The sequence below is a fragment of the Pseudomyrmex gracilis genome, unplaced genomic scaffold (assembly GCF_002006095.1).
Source record: "Pseudomyrmex gracilis isolate BER0280 unplaced genomic scaffold, ASM200609v1 scaffold_39, whole genome shotgun sequence".
Lineage (NCBI taxonomy): Eukaryota > Metazoa > Arthropoda > Insecta > Hymenoptera > Formicidae > Pseudomyrmex > Pseudomyrmex gracilis.
In genome coordinates, this window is record NW_018020623.1 from 69,492 (window position 1) to 88,165 (window position 18,674).

Genomic DNA, 18,674 nt, shown 5'->3' on the forward strand with positions numbered 1-18,674 from the left:
AAATTATTAGCTTCAGTTCCCGACTCTTGCGCTACACTACATAGTTAAGAAAGATAACAACGGGACGCGGGAGGCTCTCACAAATTGTCTGAATTTATTTAGACGAGAAATATAACCGGCGAGAGAATATGTCGCGGATACGGCGCGCGGGTGACAAATATCCGCGGCGAGAGAAAGCGATAAAGCGTTGCTTTCGCGCGAGATCTCTCCCGCGAGAGAGGAGAAAAGAAAATCCGAAATGAGAAACCCCGTCGCGCCGAGCTTATTACACGTACGCTTTAACGTCGTAATCTACACGACTTCTCTCGCTCGTTTCAACCCCTCTTTTCATCCCTCCGGGATGTTTTTCTTTTTTTTTTTTATCGACGAGCAACCACGCCAAGTGAGGGAGGGAAAGTCACCGCCGGTTTTCAGTCAACGACGTCGACCGATAACGTCGGAGATAACGAAAGAAGGGCGGACGCGAGAAGTCCGGCAAGAGACACACGCGAGGAGTATCTCCGGTTCCCTCCTTAATCCTTCGCAAGACTTATACGTGCGGCACATAGTAATTTACTTTATGAAGCTCCTCCAGGCGCGTCTCTTTCGCCGTCGAGGTCGTCACTTTCGCCCTTTTATATCGAGCGGCGCACTTCCCGCTCGTAATCCGCAATAACCGAGAGAAAGACGATCCCCGGACGCCCGACGAATGGGCGTCGACAATGATAAACGTCTTCACTTGCTCGCGCCGGCGGCGGAGAAGGCCGCCGGATCGACATCACCTCCGTCGAAGAAAACGCAAAGATATTGCGATCCCTTTTTCCCCGCGCGATCCTCCGCCGGGGCGGAGTAATGCGCTCGGCGACGACGATATGGGGTAAGTTATGAGAGAAGCCGAACGGGGCATTCGATTGACCCTCCCCTCCGAGTCAATTACGCGCGACACCCGTCGAAAGGGATACCCGCCATCGTGATGCATCATCGTGAAGCGACGATGCAAAGCAATGGCTCTCAATATCGACCTTACGGTATTTCCCGCGAGGGAGAGACCCTTCCCCCGTATTTCCGAGATGTCATAACGTTGACAAGAAATATTAAATTATCATATATAAGGAATACCCACCCCTGTAGCAACATATCGTAAAGTTTTTGGAAACAAATTGTAAAAAAATATGCGTCGAGGGAGTTTTCGCATTTGGAAAAGAAATTTATCGAAAAATTTAACAAAAACGTTGACGCGAAGCAAATGGATTTATTCGCTGGAATACACGATAAAGTGGCGCAAAAATCGCACGTACAAAACCGATTGTGAAGCGAGTAAGACACTCGCGATAAGAGAATCGAGCGCGCTCGTGCGTTGCGAAATATAAAACTTGAAAACACCGCAAAGGTAGCTGTTGTTGTTAATTGCGGAGATTGCCGGGATCTTTCAGCTCGCGCTCGTCATCTTTCGCGACCCGCGTTCGTGAACGCGGGTCTCATACACGTCTATTTAATTGGTCTGTTTAACGATTCAATGCCGCGCGGCGCGTAATATACGAACCGTGTACACCTTGATCAAACAAACGTTCCCGTGAAGCTGTCGCGATCACGCCCAGTTCGCTCGACATTGTCGCTCGATCATTAGCCGGCACATGAACGCATTTACATCGAGATTGCGTTTCGCTAATTAATTATACGTTACGGTTACGCGCCCGCCGAGTCAATCATCGAGTCGTACAGACGTGTCCAACCGGACACGGCGAACTGTTGTGTGTAAAAAAAAAAAAAGCTCCAGTTCATCATTCCTCAACGAGGAAGTGTGTGACGTTTAATGTGTCGATATCTCTTTTTTTTATCCCGCGATGCTAAAACACAGCGTGTAAATAAGTCACATTCGAAATGCGCTTACTCATGCAAATCGCATGTCGGTTGATTGATAAAAACCTGATATTTAAATCTTCTCTCGGAAACAAAGGTATGCATTATGTATCATTTGAAGTGTGCATACAACACGCACCGCTAAATAAACTCCAATTTCTCTCATCGAGATGCAAGCAAAAAAAAAAAAAAAAGAAGACTTCGTTGCGACAGAGATCCAGTCGCGACGGACCGCAATAATTGTTTTTGCACAATTAAGACGATATTTTTTTTACGGAGCGGTTCGAAACGATATATATTTACTGACATTATTTCGATCATTTGTTCGTCCGCGTCGAGCGAAGGTGACTGGCTCGCGTCTCGGAACAAAGTGCGCGAACTCATAAATAACCTTAATTTACCGAATGAAAAAGTCAATAAAAAGTCGCACTTTTTTTTGCCGCGGGTCAAAAGTGCATTAGCAAGATTATACATATACATATACATTTTATTATATATATATATATATATATCGCTTCTTCTCGCGCGCTCCTTCGCGAGGAGTATAAGACGCTTTTTGCGCCTCGTCGCACCGAGAGACCTCGGCGAATGCGCCAGAGGACGTATTCGATAAATGGATCGTCGTAAGAAAAGTCCGTCGCGATATCATAAATAATTAGAGAATATTCTTCGCGATGATGATGAGAGAGATTACAGTTTACGCTTTGTGCTCGCGGCGCGCGTCTTCGATGTGTTCGAGGAACAATATCTCTCTCTCTCTCTCTCTCTTTCTCGAATAATCGATACCTTGCTCGGATTCACATCAGCAGCGACTGATCTTACAAACCCATCAGATATAATAAATAATAAACTCGCAGGTATAAATCAGAACGTTCTCATTTATACGCGCGCTGATTAATGCGCGCATAATTGCACGTGTGTGAATCCGCGCGTAATAAATCATAGACACGCGAGCTATTAAAATAGCTAAACAGCGCGCGTAACAGAAAAAATATCTATATTTGCGTCGCTTCGTGAAAAAAAAACGTGTTGGCAAGCGTGTGTGCGGAGAAAAAACTATGTTAGAAGCAAAATCCTCCTCATTGTAAATGTAAAACGATTTCCGTACCGAGTTCAAGTCTATTGAATGAAGTCACACGCATGAATAGTCACGCGTGGAAGTTTACGTAGTCTTTTAGCGGTTTATTTATTTACCTTTTTTTTTTTTTTCTAGTTCAGCACAAGTGTCTCCAGTTTTACGTTTGGCGAATTTTGAAAAAAGAACATTTTTGGTATTTTTTTTTCTGCTACCTATTGTATAAACTTGAACTTTTCGCACCTCTGTTTTTTTTTTTTTTTTTTTTTTTTTTTTTTTTAAATACTCCGTTATGCGCGTTTGCGTTCTCTCATTTTGCGTACGAGCTTTATGAGTATAAAGACTCTGCCATACTCTGACCCTTTAACATTTTTTCTCTCTCAAACAGATTTGTGTGTCTGTGTGTCTGTGTTTTGTTTTTATGCTTTGAAGTTACGTGAATATTTGCATTGTGTCAAATTGGCAAAAAAAAAAAAAAAAAACAAGCAAAACGTGACGTACAAACAAATTACACGGCAAAATTGGAGACAAAAAACGTGGAAGTCTAATCTCTTTGCTTTGATGTTCGTCTAAATCATCTTTCGAAGAAAATTCTCATTGTGTGTTTCGATCATTTGTATGTTGCGCGCAAAAATCGATGAAAAGCGCTCTACTAAATTCAACAATATAAGATTTCTGTCAATTCGCGCAATCAGCACGGGAAGCTCCGAAACGATTTTTCTCGACTGCCACTTGACTGCGATTGCCCGGAGCTATTGTCGCAATCGATGACACATAAAATTGATTGCTCGTTTCTACATTACTACAATCGTTCTCGATTTCTTTAACATTCCGCTTGTCCCGCGAAGCACCCGTTCGCGAAGCACGGTTCTTGTTGACATAATTTAATACGTTTAAGTATGATCCATAAAAATGATGGACGACGGCATCGCAATGCATCATCGCGTGTAGCGGTTGAAAAAAAAAAAAAAAAGACTCGCGTTATATAATATATCCCCGCGTTTTGAACGTACAATGATTGCTGGATTAACGTGCATCGTATTGAAGATCTTCATGCAACGAATTGCCGATAACTGTCATTAGTCTCGGCTTATCGCGTTATTTGCTTGTCCAGGACGGAATGTGCGGAACGAGCTAAGCGAAGTGTCGACCTCGCGATGACACGCTCGTGTAATTGCCCCACGTACGTAGATCCACGCAGTATTTCCGCGAACCCTCCGCCTGTTGTTTTTTTCATCAACACACTCGAAGGAGCTGCCAATCCTTCCACTCGACTGACCCGAGGCGAAGCGCGATGCGCGCGATCCAATCGCCGAGCGAGACGTGCAGTATCGATGTTGCGCGCGAGGCTCGTGTATCGACAGAGAGAAAATCGCGTTCGCACGCGCGCGCTTTGCGCTATAATAGTGTTATTATAATATACAGGGAGAGTCGTGTGCGAATAACGCGCGCTTCCGTTTGTAAATCGCCCGTTCCGTTTCCGTTAACTCGCCTCGGTGAATTTCGATTCGACACAACTCTGTTTCTCTCGTTGAGAAAACATTTTGGCGCGATTGATCATCCACGATCGACTCCGCGATGATCGATAATATTTTCAGAAGTAATATTTACCGGCGTTGCGTCGGGGAACGAGAATTGATGCGCTACCGGAAGTGAAATATGAATATTCAGTCGACGCGCGAATGTCGCGTCGCACGCTCGTAGGAGGCGCGTAGGGTTTACGCGCGAACGGAGTCTTTGGAGTTTTTGTTTTTTTTTTTTTTTTTTTCTTTTTCCACACACGGGGAACGAAGAAAACATTTTTATCTGAATGACAAAACGAGCGAGCGAGGAAGAGTGCGCGAATTACGAAGAAGAAATATGTCGCGCGATTTGAACTCTTCTTCGTTGTCGTCGTCGTCGTCGTCGACGTCGTCGCCGTATCTGGAGGATGACACGAGGGACGAATATCTCGCCAGATGGGAGATCGCGGTGCTGACCAGCATTTTTGTCATCACGATCATCGGCAACGCTCTGGTCCTGTTCGCTCTTTACGTCAGGCGACGCTATCAGCGGCGCAAAATCTCCAGGATGTACTTCTTCATCCTGCATTTGAGCGTCGCCGACCTGTTGACGGGTCTGCTCGACGTTCTGCCGCAACTCGCCTGGGACATTACGTTCAGGTATACATATAAGCTGCGCCGTCACGACCGACCTTATGATTCTTTAATGAGCGTTGTTTAACCACAACATACGCAAATTTCCGAAGCAACAAAAAGTGCGTCGTTTGTTTTTTTTTTTTTTTTATTTTGTGATAAAGACGTCGATATTATGCCGGTCGAAAATGTCATTTGCATCAGTTCTTTTATTCAATCGGAAATAATGTGCTTTTCTTTGAAAAGCAAGAAACTGCAATTAAAGAAACTATATGTGACTTATTTAAATCGAGTATCTCTTCAAAGTCATGTATTCAAGTCGGAATCTATCCTATTAGAAAAACAAATGCGGCACATTTTCAAAAACGTATTTGTATATAGAAAAGTGATACATTTATTAAGAGAGAAAGAAATTGAATTTCGTTGTAAATAAATATGTAAATACGTACGCTTTTATAAATAATTGTAATATCTTTGCGAAAGGATCTCTCACAATGTGAGACGGTCCTGAGGGAACGTCCGTATAAATTTGAGTTTCTTCCCGGATGGGATTTCGCTTTCGTGTGACGTGCGATTCGATTAAAATAAATTCGACCGAATCAGATTTCAGGGTGGCGCGGTGCTGTGTAAACTGATCAAATTCGGACAGCCGTTCGGTCTGTATCTCAGCTCTTACATCCTGACGGTGACCGCGATGGACAGATATTACGCCATTTGCCATCCCTTCAGTTACTGCGGCGTCACGTCCGGAAGATCGAAAATGATGGTGTACGGAGTCTGGGTTCTCGCCTTCGTGCTTTGTGTGCCGCAGGTCGGTTGAAAATTTAATTCCGCGCCTTCCTCTTGCCCGAACCCGCGACGGGACGTGTCTTATTCATGGCTTCAACCGTTTTGCTTTACAAGAATAAGAGGGCGCGGGATCAGTTTACTTGAGATATTAATTTTTATCCCGTGCAGACAGCACGCGCGCTAATTTATGAGAGCGCTAATTGCACAAACTTGTCACTTATAAATGTATTATATTATCCGCTCCGTGTTTTTTCATTGCAACTTTTTTGACGTTTAAAACAGAAAAAACGTGACGACTCCCCCGCCAAATTAGACATCACACATGTCGTTTCTGTGTCGTCCGTCCAACGCGACGAGAAAATTACAAATTGTTTGCAAAATAACACACATGCATTTTGCAGGTTTTCATATTCTCCTATCAAGAGATATCGCCGGGCGTTTGGGAGTGTTGGGCGACTTTTCACCTGAAATACGGCGAGAGAGCTTACATTACTTGGTAATGTCCGTTCGCGAGACGCGTTAAACATTCAGTAATGCAAATAAATTTTTCAAGCGTTTCTGATGTCTGAATTCACTCACGCACATGTATATACATACGCGCACACAGGTACAGCGTGACGCAGTTCCTGTTACCTTTCATCGTGCTCGTGTACACTTACACGAGGATATGCAGATCAATTTGGACGAGCAGTAAAATGTCGGGAGTTGTTGATCTAAGTAAAAAGAGCAGCAAAGCCAGCTTCGCTCAACGAAATCGCGATCCCTTCATCTCCAAGGCGATGATCCATACCGTGAAACAGACCATTGTGGTAGTCACTCTGTACATTGTCACGAACACCCCTTTCATCGGATGCGAACTCTGGGCAACCTGGGATCCGAAAGCTTCCACGTCGCCATTTTTCACCGGTAAATCAGTTCTGCAAAGTGTACATACATGTAACACGCGATCGCAATTATTATCGCAACAATTTTCAAGTTGTTTTCTTTTATTTTTTTTGTTTTTTTTTTGCGTCTTGATTCTTACCTTGTTGCCGCTTATAATTTTTCAGGAGCACCCTTCACGATCCTAAGTCTCCTGAACAGTCTGACGAGTTGCGTTAATCCGTGGATCTACTTCGCATTCAACAGGGAATTGCGCGCGGCGTTGATGTATCCCTGCCGCCGAAAGAAAGATTATTCGTTGACATATGGTAATATCACAGTCTCCCGCATTGCGATCGATCACACGTAATGCTCGCTGTAAAACACACGAGAGAGAGAGAGAGAGAGAGAGAGAGAGAGAAAGAGTAAGGGAGAATGTGAAACGTTGAATTTATATATTATTTTTCTTCTTCTTTCCCAGATATAGACGTACGTCGGAATACGTCGGATGTGCCATCCACGACATCGTCGTTTATTTCTAGAATTTCGCGACTTGCGAGCTCAAAAAGATATTCGGGTAAAAGAGGGACCGGAACAAAGTTTGCATTTTGAGAAGAACTGTTTTGAATATAAAGAATACACTGCGAACGTGTAGCTTGAACGCGTGTTACGTACACATTCACGTACGTATAAACGCGCTCTCGATATATCATATAAACGTCGCGCAGAGAGAGCGCGCGCGATTACTTTGTGCATAAGCGATCTTTTTAATAAAACCTATTTGTATAAAGGAAAAACAATCGAATTATTTGTTCGAAAGATTTGTTTTAAATACCTTGAAATAAAAAACAAAAACCGAGAGATTGCGCTTCTCCCGATATGTACTTTCCTCCAGCAGCCAGTTGAGATATGTACGTTCGCTCAGCGCTCTTTGCACCCGAACACTCGCGGTTCACTTTCGCAAATCGCACATATATGTATATACATACATATATATATATATATATCGCGCGATAGCGGATAATGAGAAATTGTGTGACTACGTTTTCCGTCCGTTATTCGTAATTCTCGTCGCATCTCTCCGCCCACGTGCGCCATTCTTCACGATCTGTTATACTTGCACGGTTCCGTCTCATTAGTATTTCCATTCGGTCGGGGCGTCTATTATGCCCCGATGTTTGTACTCCCATTTTTATCCCGATCATCCCAGAGGCTCTCACACTTTATGCTAATATCAACGCGCGTCAGGTACGGATATCTGCATTCGGATGCCATAGCTCTGTCTGTATATACATATAGGTATATTTTTTTCATTTAGAACGCACATGTTCATGCGAAACACACGCATTATTTTGTTCCATACGAGGATCATACGAATATGTCTCCCCGTATCTGTATCGCGAATAGTTATATGTTTTCACGACAATATTGTCTCCTCGAGACATTACTTTGCAAAAAGAGGTAAAAAAAAAACTTGAAAAAAAAAGTAATGCCACACATATGCAAAACGAACGCGCTAATTATACAAACATGATAATTACGATAATAAGAAAATTGATTTGAACGTGTTCCAACGAACAAATCAACATGATATTAACATATTGTTTTTGTGCAAGCACACGATCATGTATTTCCGCGCTCTGGAGCGATCAAGATTATACGTCGTATTGTTAAATGTCTTTCGACAATTGTTTATTTTCGATGCGGCATTTGTCGGCAACTTAAAACTTTGCATTTATAAAAAAATATATATATATGTATCTCGTGAACGGGGCCCGCGTGATATTCGACACCTTCTTCCGTTCGCGGGGGGGAGGGGGAAATCGTCTGGCGATAAGCTGAGAACCTCTGATGGAACACCTGAATACTTAATAAACGGATAAAATTAACATTAATAACGACGACTGTCTGTGGCCGATCCACATCTTATCCGAGGACAAACGCGGCCAGACCCACGTGATACACACGCCTTCGTTACGAAGACTCGGGCTTGAGAAAGGTGGGCTCGACAGTTTTTCCACGTCGTTTCTCATCGTTGCGTCGATGGGTGACACAAGGGTCAACGAGGAAGTGCCGTTTGCGCTTGACCGAATGACCGGGATGGATCAGAATCCGGAGGAATATCGCGCCGAACCGACGAAAAACGAGGTAACGAGGAAACAACATAGCGAGAGGGTTTCGCGATCACGAAACGTCGCAGTAAAAACAACATTGAGTCACAGCGATTTACTCGTCACATATTTCGTACAGACCTCCGGTTGAATCAATGTTTCAATTAAATCTTTACTCCTCGTAATAATCTTAACGTTTAAAAAAAAAAACTATTTTTTAGTCTGAGATGTAAAAAAAACATGTTACTTCGATGTAACACGACGAAAAAGTCGCGCCAGATTGTCGCGGAAATCTGGCCGGCACAGAACTCGCTTATTCGTTTTCCAGTCCGAGAACGAGAGCAACGACGAGGATTATGCGCGTTCGCCCGTGTTGCTGGATCTGGACGAGAACTCGAAGCAGCAGAAGGCCACGGGTCAGGAAGTGAGCTCGCCGAGTTCCGCGGTGGATCAGCAACATCTGCAGGATCAAGGACTGATACCAGGTGACGTGTATTCGTGCGTCAAAATCGTAATACGGAGAAAAATTGTGTACGCGTTTTATTATATATACGCCGATACACGCCTCTCTCAATTATAAATCTCTACGTAAATCGCGAGCGTCATCGAGCGTCAATCAACCAGCTCGTTTTTTTTTTTTTTCGTTACACATGTTTTGCGGGGCGCAACACACACACAACTTCTTCGCGCGTTCATTTATCTCGCGAATTGATAATGAAGAAAATTGCGTAATTATCGGCACTACATCGTTTCCTCGCAGACGAAGCCGCGCGCTCTCATCAGTCGTTAAGAAACAGATGGCAAGAGGCGAATTTCGTGGCGCGCAGCGGCGAGCAGAATCCCGAGGGGGTGCTGGTAATTAGAGTGCCGGAACCGGAAATGATCGGGAGCCACTCGCATCTCGAGATGCTTCACGAGACCAACATCAGGTCGGTGTCACGGGAACCGTCGCAGACCGAGAAAGGTACGGCGAATCATCAAATTGCACGTCGACGATTGGTTCGTGTGCTTTGGTCATAGCCGAGCGTCATGTATCAAAGGTCGATAAACAAAAAAAACAAAAAAAAGAAAAAAGAAAACTAACAGTAGTTTCGGTGCATATCTTCCGCTAGGATACGTTTCTAAGAGAGATAAGACCCCGAGGTCGAGCGAAGATAAGACTGTCATCCGTCTGATTGTATGTCTACAAGATTCTTTCGCCAGAAAGTTCGCCCGATCTTCTTCTTCTTCTTCTTCTTCTTCTTCTTCTTCTTCTTCTTCTTCTTTAGTTTGCCGGAGCTGATCAACACAGAGGGCTGCTCAATTGCCGAACAGCTTCGTCCGGGACGAGACGGGTTTTGTTCTCCTTGACGATCTTCGACGAACGTAGACGCAGCTCTCGCTCGAGCAGCAAGACCCGTAGATTTTTGTCACGCGTTCGCTGTATCTGTCGCACGAGTATCGAGGGATAATGCTGTTCCTCGCGTGACTTATTTTTCTTCGTCAGGTCGCCGCCGTTTCCCTCGTCTCTGAAAGAAAATGCGAAGCGCGAACGCAACGCGCGCATGAATATCAATAAGAAACGCAAAGCGCGTTACGCGCTCGTACATTTCGGACAATAAAGAAATAGATACTATTTTCGCGCGTCACGACTGCATTCACCGGATGTAGAACCCGGGGAGGCGGGAGGGGAAGTGGCGCATTTTTATAACCGATGCATCGCGCTGCCGCGCGCTTAAAGTTATTTGAAGACGCGCTACGTGTGCATCGTCGTCGTCGTCGTCGTCGTCGTAGTCGTCGTTCTCATCGTTGGGAGAGAGGAGAGAAGCGCAAACTCGTACGTACGATCGCGCGAACTCGATTTGCCGAACAACTCCAGACCCGAGTCGAGTCTGTGAAACTCTGGGTATAAGCGCGCGATCAGACGGAAAATTCATAACTCTCTCTCCCAAGTCGAGTTTAACGCTCGCAAATCGCACAGAAATTTCAATAAAGTCGCGCGAAGAACATTTGCATTTAGCGCGCGGAGCGGCCCACTTTTCCCCGCCGTCGCGTGCTTTTCGACGACGACGGATTCTTCTAAAAAGCGTTGAATTGCCCAAAATTGAATTCGAATTTCGTTTCGTTCGGGGGTGCGCATATACACCCCCCCGCGGTATATAAATATATTTGTATAACACGTTCTCGCAAACTGTTCTACACACACACACACACACACACCTGCAGACGTGATTCACGATATAGCCGTTGTTGACTCTCCTCAACCGTATACCCCTATCGACGTCCCTTATGTGCCCGTTATGGCTTCCGCCGCCCCTCGAGACGCGCTTGACGCGCTGCTGTTTGCCGCCAGGCAAGACACGATCTGTCATTCCTCCCTTGGCGCACATCCCGCCGCGTTTCCCCAGGATCTTGGCGAAAAACTGCAAAATTGTTTGCCCGCCGTCCCTCCACCAATTGTTGCCTTTCTTCTCCCCTTCTTCAATCTTCTTCCCGACGTGATTCTGGTCGACGATCTCGCAGACCTCTCGGTCCCGCAATTTTTCGCCGTGCTCCCGAACTTCGGTTTCCTGATGACTGTTCTTCTCCCGACAATCCTCGACTTGTGAAGATGAGGATGATGACGAATCGCTAACGGAAGGCTCGATAACTTCAGTTTGCACGCAAACGTCTCTGTGTCTCTCCTTATCTTCAAAATAAAAAAAAAAACAATTGCGCACTTTTTGTCAAACGCATGACGCGAGAACTCTTAAATATAAATTGTTACAGTTTTCGGACTTTTTGTTGTTGAGAACAAAAACTACGATTCTCTGTTAATTAACCTCTGTTAATTAACCCTCAACGGACGGACACGGGTCGTTTTCGTCTGGAGCAAAATTACCTTCTGAAAAAAGTAATTTTCTTGTTTTGTCATATTTTTGCTAAAAATTATGAATTAAAACTTTTCACTAAATTTAATGATGGTGTCTTAAAATAGACAGTTTAAAGAGTATATACACATTGTTTCAGATTTTTTAAAGAAATATTTAATATTTTTAAAAAGCCCAAGACGAAAACGATCCGTGTCCGGCGAATTAAGGTGCCGAAAAAAACACGCCGCCGTCCGTTGATGATTAATTTCTTACTTTGTTCGATGTCTTCGAAGCCGCGACAGGCCACAAGCGCGATTTCGACCGAGCTCTGCCTCGACTCCACCGTTCTGCGATTGTCTCGCGACTCCGCGGGATTCGCGACATGTTGCGAACAATCCGAGATCGAACAATCGGCAATGCGCGGCATCATCACCCGTATCATCGTCATCTTCTTGCGCGCGTGCGGCAGAGGCAGTCGAAAGTGCCGCGCGTCGTTCAATCGCGTACCTTTCCATTTCATTTTCAACAAGAAAGAGAACAAGAATCACACATTATCTTCTCGAAATTTCTTACAATTTCGCACGACGATTTCTTCCGGCGCGATTCGCGTCGGAATGAATAAAAAAAAAAAAAAAAAAAAAAAAAAAATACACGCGTTCACAGGTTCAAATGCATTCCGTAAGTGCGGGAACCCCAACGTGTCTTGTGTCAACTTTTATATTCAAACTCGAAGCGCTGTCGTCATCCGCGCTATCGGCTTCTCCGCGCGAAAGGAATTGATTCTCCCTTCGCGCGGAGCGCGACAACATTTCACTTTTAGATTAACGCTATTTGAATATACTACCGTCTAAGTGTGGTGAAATTCTGCAAACACTTTGTACAGCGGTAATCTACCCCCTTGCCACCTCTCTCCCCTCTTTCCCCCGTTCCGCAGAACTCCACGTCAAGCGTAATTGATCGATAATAAGAAGAAACAGTTATCTTGAGTAAGATAGATCGCGGGTATTAATCGCTTCTACATAACTTAAGAATAAACGGAGGGTTCGAGGTAGATATATTGTTGACACACGCGAGGGATATAATTACACGTATAAATTACCATAAGTGATCCAGAATTACAGTGAATAACGCGGATAAACGCGATGAGAAATCAACACGCGAAAAACAATCGTTGTAATTATGCGAGCAACTCTGGAAACTCTTGTGTAACATCTCGACGCAACATATTTCTCTGTTACTTTTGTTTGTTTGTTTGTTTGTTTGTTTTTTTTTTTAATTAGTTTCATTTACTTTTTCTCAATGCGTATTAAATAAAATACACACAATATAATTTGTACTTTTTCGCTGTCGACTCTAACCTTTGCGGCTCGATTTGATGTTCGTCATTCCGTGGTATTGGATTTCCAGAAGAACCCCCGCGCCGCCAACTCAAAAATAGATTTTCTGTCTGTCATTCAATTTTACTGTCACGGTACTTTCTTCAATTTTTCGTCCAACATTTTACACACACAAATTTGTCCGAAATTTTTGCTCAATTTTGTGAATTTTGTTCACATTGCGTGCGTTTTATTTTGTTTTCGCAGTATGTATGTATGTACGTGAATGGTATCTCGTTTATTTGCTGACCGCCGATCCCGTAAACTTTTCTCATCGTTTCGTTACGAAGTATCGAAATATCATCAAGACGGGTTTACTAACGCGACTGTTTGTTATCTCTGTTTGTGATAAGACTCAATGTGCTTGCTTAAACCAAGAGTTACTTAAAAAACTTAAGAAACGTTCTATGTATAATATATAGTTTTTTTTTTTTTGGATTCTTTTTCAATCTCCGTCGTCAGACCCGAAGTCGCTACGTGTAATTTGTCAACATCCCGCGAAACTGAGATGCGTTTCGAAAAAAGTTCGAACTCCGGTTCGGTCCGAAAAACCGACGAACCGCGATTTCGTTCAATCACTCCGGGCAAGTGTCGTTGTCGCGCGACAACAATACGTCGACGACGTGTGCGCGCGCGCATGTATATATACGGAACAGCAAGAACAGTCGTTAACTCGGGCGTAATTAACGATTTCAGACTACAAGAAGTCGGCGTGCGATCGCGAGCGCACAAGAATGCGCGACATGAATCGCGCATTCGAACTGCTCCGCTCAAAGTTGCCGATCTGCAAGCCGCCCGGCAAGAAGCTATCCAAAATCGAGTCGCTGCGCCACGCTATCACGTACATCAGACACCTGCAGAGTTTGCTGGAGCCGCAGTACACCTATTTACCTGGCGTGCCCGATCGACCCAGCCACGGTTACTACGTCGCCCCGCGCAATATCCCGCCGGCGTCCTTCGAGGTGCAACATCCGGCGGCACGTTGGGAGTCTTTGGCTTATTACAGATATGATTACCACGCGCCCTTCGCCGCCCCGTCGCCGCCGACTCTGGTATCGTCCCTGCAACCGAGACTGCCGATCGATCAGGACGACCGGCAGTTTCCTTACGAAGCGCGTCATTAACTTTCACACTCAGTGCGACTTGAAATTAAATAGTTACGGGAGAATACGTATTTCTGTCTCAAAGAACGACTTGTTTTCGACGAAGAAACGTGATTTTTAATTAAATAATGTTGGGAAAAATAATTTTATGTGTGTAAAAAAAAAAGAAGAGAAATCTGTTTTGGATATTGACTTTCTTAAAAAAAATGCGCGGTACAAAGAATCTATATATTTGCGATAATACTTAAAAAAAACTCGACAAATTGTGTAACTTTTCATATAAGATGAAATTCTTTTTATTCATCAATTTGGCGAGAAGTCTATTCTTGCTAGCTGTACTGTTTTTTTTTTTTTTTTTAACTCTTTTTACGAATGAAACTATGACATTTAAGTTTAAAAAAGAAAATAAGCTTTTAAAAATGAAGTTAACAGAACAGATCTCATGTAAAGAGAAGAATCTACAAAATTAATGTCTTATTATTTATAGACATCAAACTAGGTTGTTTATTTTTCTGTTTATTGTGCTGTATAGTATATATTTTTACTATTTCTGCGAAGTCATTAGTCTCTTAGAACGTATTATATTCTTAGTATCGATACAGTATCGGGAATTTAATAAACAACAATTTAAATGCCGGCTAAAAGCCACAGATGCTATTTTGAAAATAATTTTAACGATTCTTATAAGTTAATATTCTTCGATTCCTTTATTGTTATATATACACAATTCTTTTTTTACTTGTATCGATAAATATATGAAAATATATCTTTTTCTATAAATTACTAACTCGTTTTCAAGAGTATCGATAAATAGAACCATTTATTGGAAGAGTCACCGAAGTTTTGAGAGGGTAAAATGCAGGATTGTTTCTTATCTTCTACACTTATAACATATAATCTATCAGAAATATCAATTGTTTGTATTTTTTACACGCACACCGCGCCATTTTATGATGATAGCTATATGATAGTGTTGTATTTTGTCTGCTGCGCCGTGTTCGGCGGCGTGGTCGTCGGATGGATGTGCAACGGAAGATCCCAGATCATCGTCTCGACGTCGAGAGTCGACGGTCCGTGCCAGCTGACGGTGTTCTCGCTAGGCATCTCCACCAGCTTCGGCGTTGTGACGAATTCGAAGTGCAGTCGCCACTTGAGCGTCACCAGATCGGTCGTAAAATCGGGCGTAACGTGATGAGGTATCGGCAGCACCAAGTGAGAGTATTTTAAACCCAAACACATCTCGTGATGCTTATTATAGCTAATCAATGTCGGCGTCGTGGCCTTTCCACGTTTGTATTCTTCCGACACGTGCTCCTCCGATTGTAGCGACACGGACACTTGAACACAGGATACGGTAGCATTTGAGAAGTCGAAGGTTCCTACAATGTCCTCGCCGAGCTTATAAGAATTCTTGAAGAGACAGAACCGCACCACGCGTCCGCGGCCGTTGGTAACATTGTAAAAGTTTGGACTACGTCTGGCCGTTAAGTTCTGAAATGTTCATTAAAATGCACAATTAAATTTCGGTACAAAATTAGACGTTCAAATCTTAACAAAGCAAGAAAAATTTCCAACCTGCAGTGTTTGCAGGGCGATATCCAGTGGAGTTTCCCTATGCTGCGTTTCCATAAATGGATTATTTGGACTCAGATCCACACTGTCACTGCATGCTGTTATTTCTGGCAATTCTGTACAAATTACATTTTATGTAGCAATACTATTAGTTATTTTGTAATTTTTCATATGTCTTATTGTAATCGTAAATTGAAAAAATGAGATTACCACTCAAGGAAAGCACTCTGAATGGCACCCGTAACAGCTTTATGACAGTATTCACTCTTTGCGTTCCAATAGTAATCTTGTAAGAATATTTCACAGCCTGTCCTCTGTACGAAGGCGGAGCATCACTTGGTATTGTTTCACGATAAATATCTGTTAAAAGATGATTAAATATACATTTAAGCTAATACATATTAGCAAAATGTACATACAATAAGAAAAAAATAATTGAACGGCATAAACATATAAACACTTATTTGAACACTTATAAAGATACTTACACGTCTTACTTTCTCCAGGAGAAAGTCTCAAATCACAGCACAAGATTTTTGGCTTTGTATTCAATACCACATGTCCATTGTCTTGCTGCCATGGTGCAAAAGTAGTATCTGCGTGAATCATGATAAATACATATAATCAACAGAAAAATTATAATAATATACATATTGAATAAAATATTTTTCTGAACTCGCGTACTTGCATTGATTGCCAATGAGCGTGCTGCAGTTTTGATTTTTTCTGAAAGCACCATCTTGTTATTTGTTGAACACTGGCAATGAACCTGTGCACTAGCCCATGCAAGACTTTCAAAGAGATCACTGCAGAGAATAGTTTAAAATTGTATTATAAAATATAAATACAAGTTATTAAGTAATAGCAAATTATACCTGTGACTTTGTGATATTTGATGATTTGGATTTGGTGGATTAGTGAATGTAACTAAACATTCTACAATTTCTCCAGAGAAATATACAGGACCTCGAACAAGTTTTGCTGTGATTTCTATCATGGTTACTTCTTCTATACTAGACTTATACACTATTTTGACCACCTGTATCACTTGTCAACAAGATCTCTATTGTACACACATCTCCTTTACATTTATTCGATGTGATTTACACTTATTTAGTTTTTTTGTCTGCAACTTTGTAATATATATACACATATGAAGCAAAGATACAACACCTTATAAAATACGTAAAAAATAAATATATTATATTACTTACATATTGTCAATATTGATTGGCACAAGACAGATCTATCGGTTTATAACGTTGTTTATTGCAAAAACACATAACCCAATTGTTACATTTAAATATAATTCATTAGTTTGATACGTGACATCTGATTGTTAAATTGCATAAACACATTTGGTCATTTGAAAATATATAAACAATACATAATAAACAATTTATAACATTTTACTTGTATCTGACACATTGCATTCCAACAGCAGAAGTACACATCTCTCATCCGCCATCTAGCTAGTAAACAAGTGAGATAAAAAAACAAGCAGGCTATCTAGCGGTGGTCTGTGATACCACAATGACACTAGAATTCATCGATTGTCGCTAGGGCTGCGTTTCGATATTCACTGCCTAATCTTGGAAATCTACAGCACATGTGACGTGAAGTATAGATTTTTAGTTCCTGGCAGTAAATATCGGCAACGCAGTCTAGATAGCGCCTCTTGACCATGGGTGCGGTCAAAATCTCACTTCAAACGTTTCGAAACATTAGTCTATCTTTATTATTCGTTAAATATAGAATAAAGATAAAAAGATACTTCGAAACAGGTGCAGTGAGACTTTGACCTCACCCTATTTCGCATGCTTTCGAATCAACAATTTCGCCAGTCCGGGACCTCTTCCGAAAAAGACTGAGAGGAATTACGCAGAATATCGTTTTATCAAAACAATTTATTCGAATTTTTCAGTCAAAACACGCAAGAAAAAGATTTGATATCGTAAATATTTGCGATCGGCAACTTGTGTTTGAAATGCTATAGAGAAGGTACAACTCTTCTTGTAACCGATATTTTAATATAAAATTAAGTATCACTTTTATCGTTCTAACAAATTCAGTTTTTTCACTGTTGTGCTTTTCATGTTCAAGATCTGCAAAGTGCAAACTGTGTCCTAGTTATATAAGATCTAGATTCTGCATACGGTTGGCAGCTTGCACCATGAACAAAACTTGTTCCTTGCAGTTCCTGCATTCGAGATGGACGTATGACTGAACTTGGGGAGCGAAAGAGATGAAAAGAGTCTTCAAGTGCGGAAGGTGTATCTGCAAAGAACACATCCAACACATTTCCGCTGTGTATATATATATCGGTGCATGTGTGCGCTAGTTTCATTTGACTTCGATGAGAATAGAAACAGTGGAGACAGAAATGTCGGATAATAGTCGTTTATGATAGTCTCGTGTGTGCATTTTAATCTTTACAGTGCAAGATACATCTAATTGGCAGAACAATGCAACTCTCGAGGAGTTCGAGATTTTGGTAAGATATTTCAATCAGAAGAGGCTAGAGAGACAGATGATACACAACCCCTATTACCTGTAAAATTTTTCATATAGCTGCACGTGTATATATATGTATGTACATATGTGTGTATATGTGTTTACTCATAAACATAAATAAATAATTACGGTAAATATATTTATGATTTATTATTATTTCTCTATTATATAGTATGTGTATAAGATTTTCATATTTATGATCAATAAATTATAAAGAGGGAATTATGTGAATTTTCTTGGTTTATACTAGTTGTGTATATAGTATACAATTCTATATATAGTCTAATATTGATAATTAGATATTTGTAAAGCATTTGCTATTCTTTCTCTCTTTTTTTCTTCTTTCTAGCTCTCTCTCTCTAACTTTAAAAATATTAAGTGTATATGTATATGTATATAAAAAATATATATATATATTCCATATATACATACATACATATGTATGCATAAATGTTATATATATATATA

The 18,674-nt window shown here is 41.8% G+C and overlaps 5 protein-coding genes and 1 long non-coding RNA gene across 11 annotated transcripts in view; 3 read left to right on the forward strand and 3 right to left on the reverse strand.

Moving 5' to 3' along the window:
- Window positions 1-4,246: 4,246 nt before the first annotated feature.
- Window positions 4,247-7,483, forward strand: LOC109852878 (vasopressin V1a receptor-like). The gene is made up of 6 exons (XM_020424440.1): window positions 4,247-5,076; window positions 5,653-5,860; window positions 6,240-6,334; window positions 6,446-6,744; window positions 6,888-7,028; window positions 7,181-7,483. The coding sequence occupies exons 1-6, from the start codon at window positions 4,775-4,777 to the stop codon at window positions 7,309-7,311; spliced, it is 1,176 nt and encodes a 391-aa protein (XP_020280029.1). The 5' UTR covers window positions 4,247-4,774; the 3' UTR covers window positions 7,312-7,483.
- Window positions 6,668-8,027, reverse strand: LOC109852879. The gene is made up of 3 exons (XR_002250047.1): window positions 7,535-8,027; window positions 6,863-6,993; window positions 6,668-6,755 (listed from the first exon to the last, which is right to left on the reverse strand). It is a non-coding gene; the product is annotated as an uncharacterized LOC109852879 (long non-coding RNA).
- A 586-nt stretch (window positions 8,028-8,613) lies between these two features.
- On the forward strand, window positions 8,614-14,286 carry LOC109852919. The gene is made up of 4 exons (XM_020424510.1): window positions 8,614-8,847; window positions 9,139-9,295; window positions 9,571-9,774; window positions 13,714-14,286. The coding sequence occupies exons 1-4, from the start codon at window positions 8,743-8,745 to the stop codon at window positions 14,139-14,141; spliced, it is 894 nt and encodes a 297-aa protein (XP_020280099.1). The 5' UTR covers window positions 8,614-8,742; the 3' UTR covers window positions 14,142-14,286.
- Window positions 9,691-13,275, reverse strand: LOC109852918. Of its 2 annotated transcripts, XM_020424508.1 has the most exons (4): window positions 13,000-13,270; window positions 11,915-12,148; window positions 11,010-11,478; window positions 9,693-10,318 (listed from the first exon to the last, which is right to left on the reverse strand). In XM_020424508.1, the coding sequence occupies exons 1-4, from the start codon at window positions 13,025-13,027 to the stop codon at window positions 10,093-10,095; spliced, it is 957 nt and encodes a 318-aa protein (XP_020280097.1). In that variant the 5' UTR covers window positions 13,028-13,270; the 3' UTR covers window positions 9,693-10,092. The 2 variants fall into 2 exon arrangements, with proteins under 2 accessions (XP_020280098.1, XP_020280097.1); XM_020424509.1 differs by lacking the exon at window positions 11,915-12,148 and having other exon boundaries at window positions 9,691-10,318; window positions 13,000-13,275.
- A 175-nt stretch (window positions 14,287-14,461) lies between the features above and the next one.
- LOC109852917 (RAB6A-GEF complex partner protein 2) lies at window positions 14,462-17,585 on the reverse strand. Of its 2 annotated transcripts, none has more exons than XM_020424506.1 (8): window positions 17,500-17,585; window positions 16,907-17,160; window positions 16,568-16,818; window positions 16,377-16,498; window positions 16,181-16,288; window positions 15,903-16,052; window positions 15,696-15,808; window positions 14,462-15,611 (listed from the first exon to the last, which is right to left on the reverse strand). In XM_020424506.1, exons 3-8 carry the CDS (start codon window positions 16,687-16,689, stop codon window positions 15,081-15,083), a joined length of 1,146 nt encoding a protein of 381 aa, XP_020280095.1. In that variant the 5' UTR covers window positions 16,690-16,818; window positions 16,907-17,160; window positions 17,500-17,585; the 3' UTR covers window positions 14,462-15,080. The 2 variants fall into 2 exon arrangements, with proteins under 2 accessions (XP_020280095.1, XP_020280094.1); XM_020424505.1 differs by having other exon boundaries at window positions 16,568-16,824.
- A 17-nt stretch (window positions 17,586-17,602) lies between these two features.
- The window catches only part of LOC109852916 (trichohyalin-like), a 12,710-nt gene continuing 11,638 nt past the window's right edge, over window positions 17,603-18,674 (forward strand). For 2 of the 4 annotated variants that reach the window (XM_020424501.1, XM_020424504.1), the window contains exons 1-2: window positions 17,603-17,693; window positions 17,796-18,186. The gene's annotated coding sequence lies outside the window, so the exon portion shown is untranslated. Of the gene's footprint in view, window positions 17,694-17,795; window positions 18,187-18,248; window positions 18,337-18,674 lie in introns of those variants that run through there. The other 2 variants (XM_020424502.1, XM_020424503.1) reach the window with 2 other exon arrangements.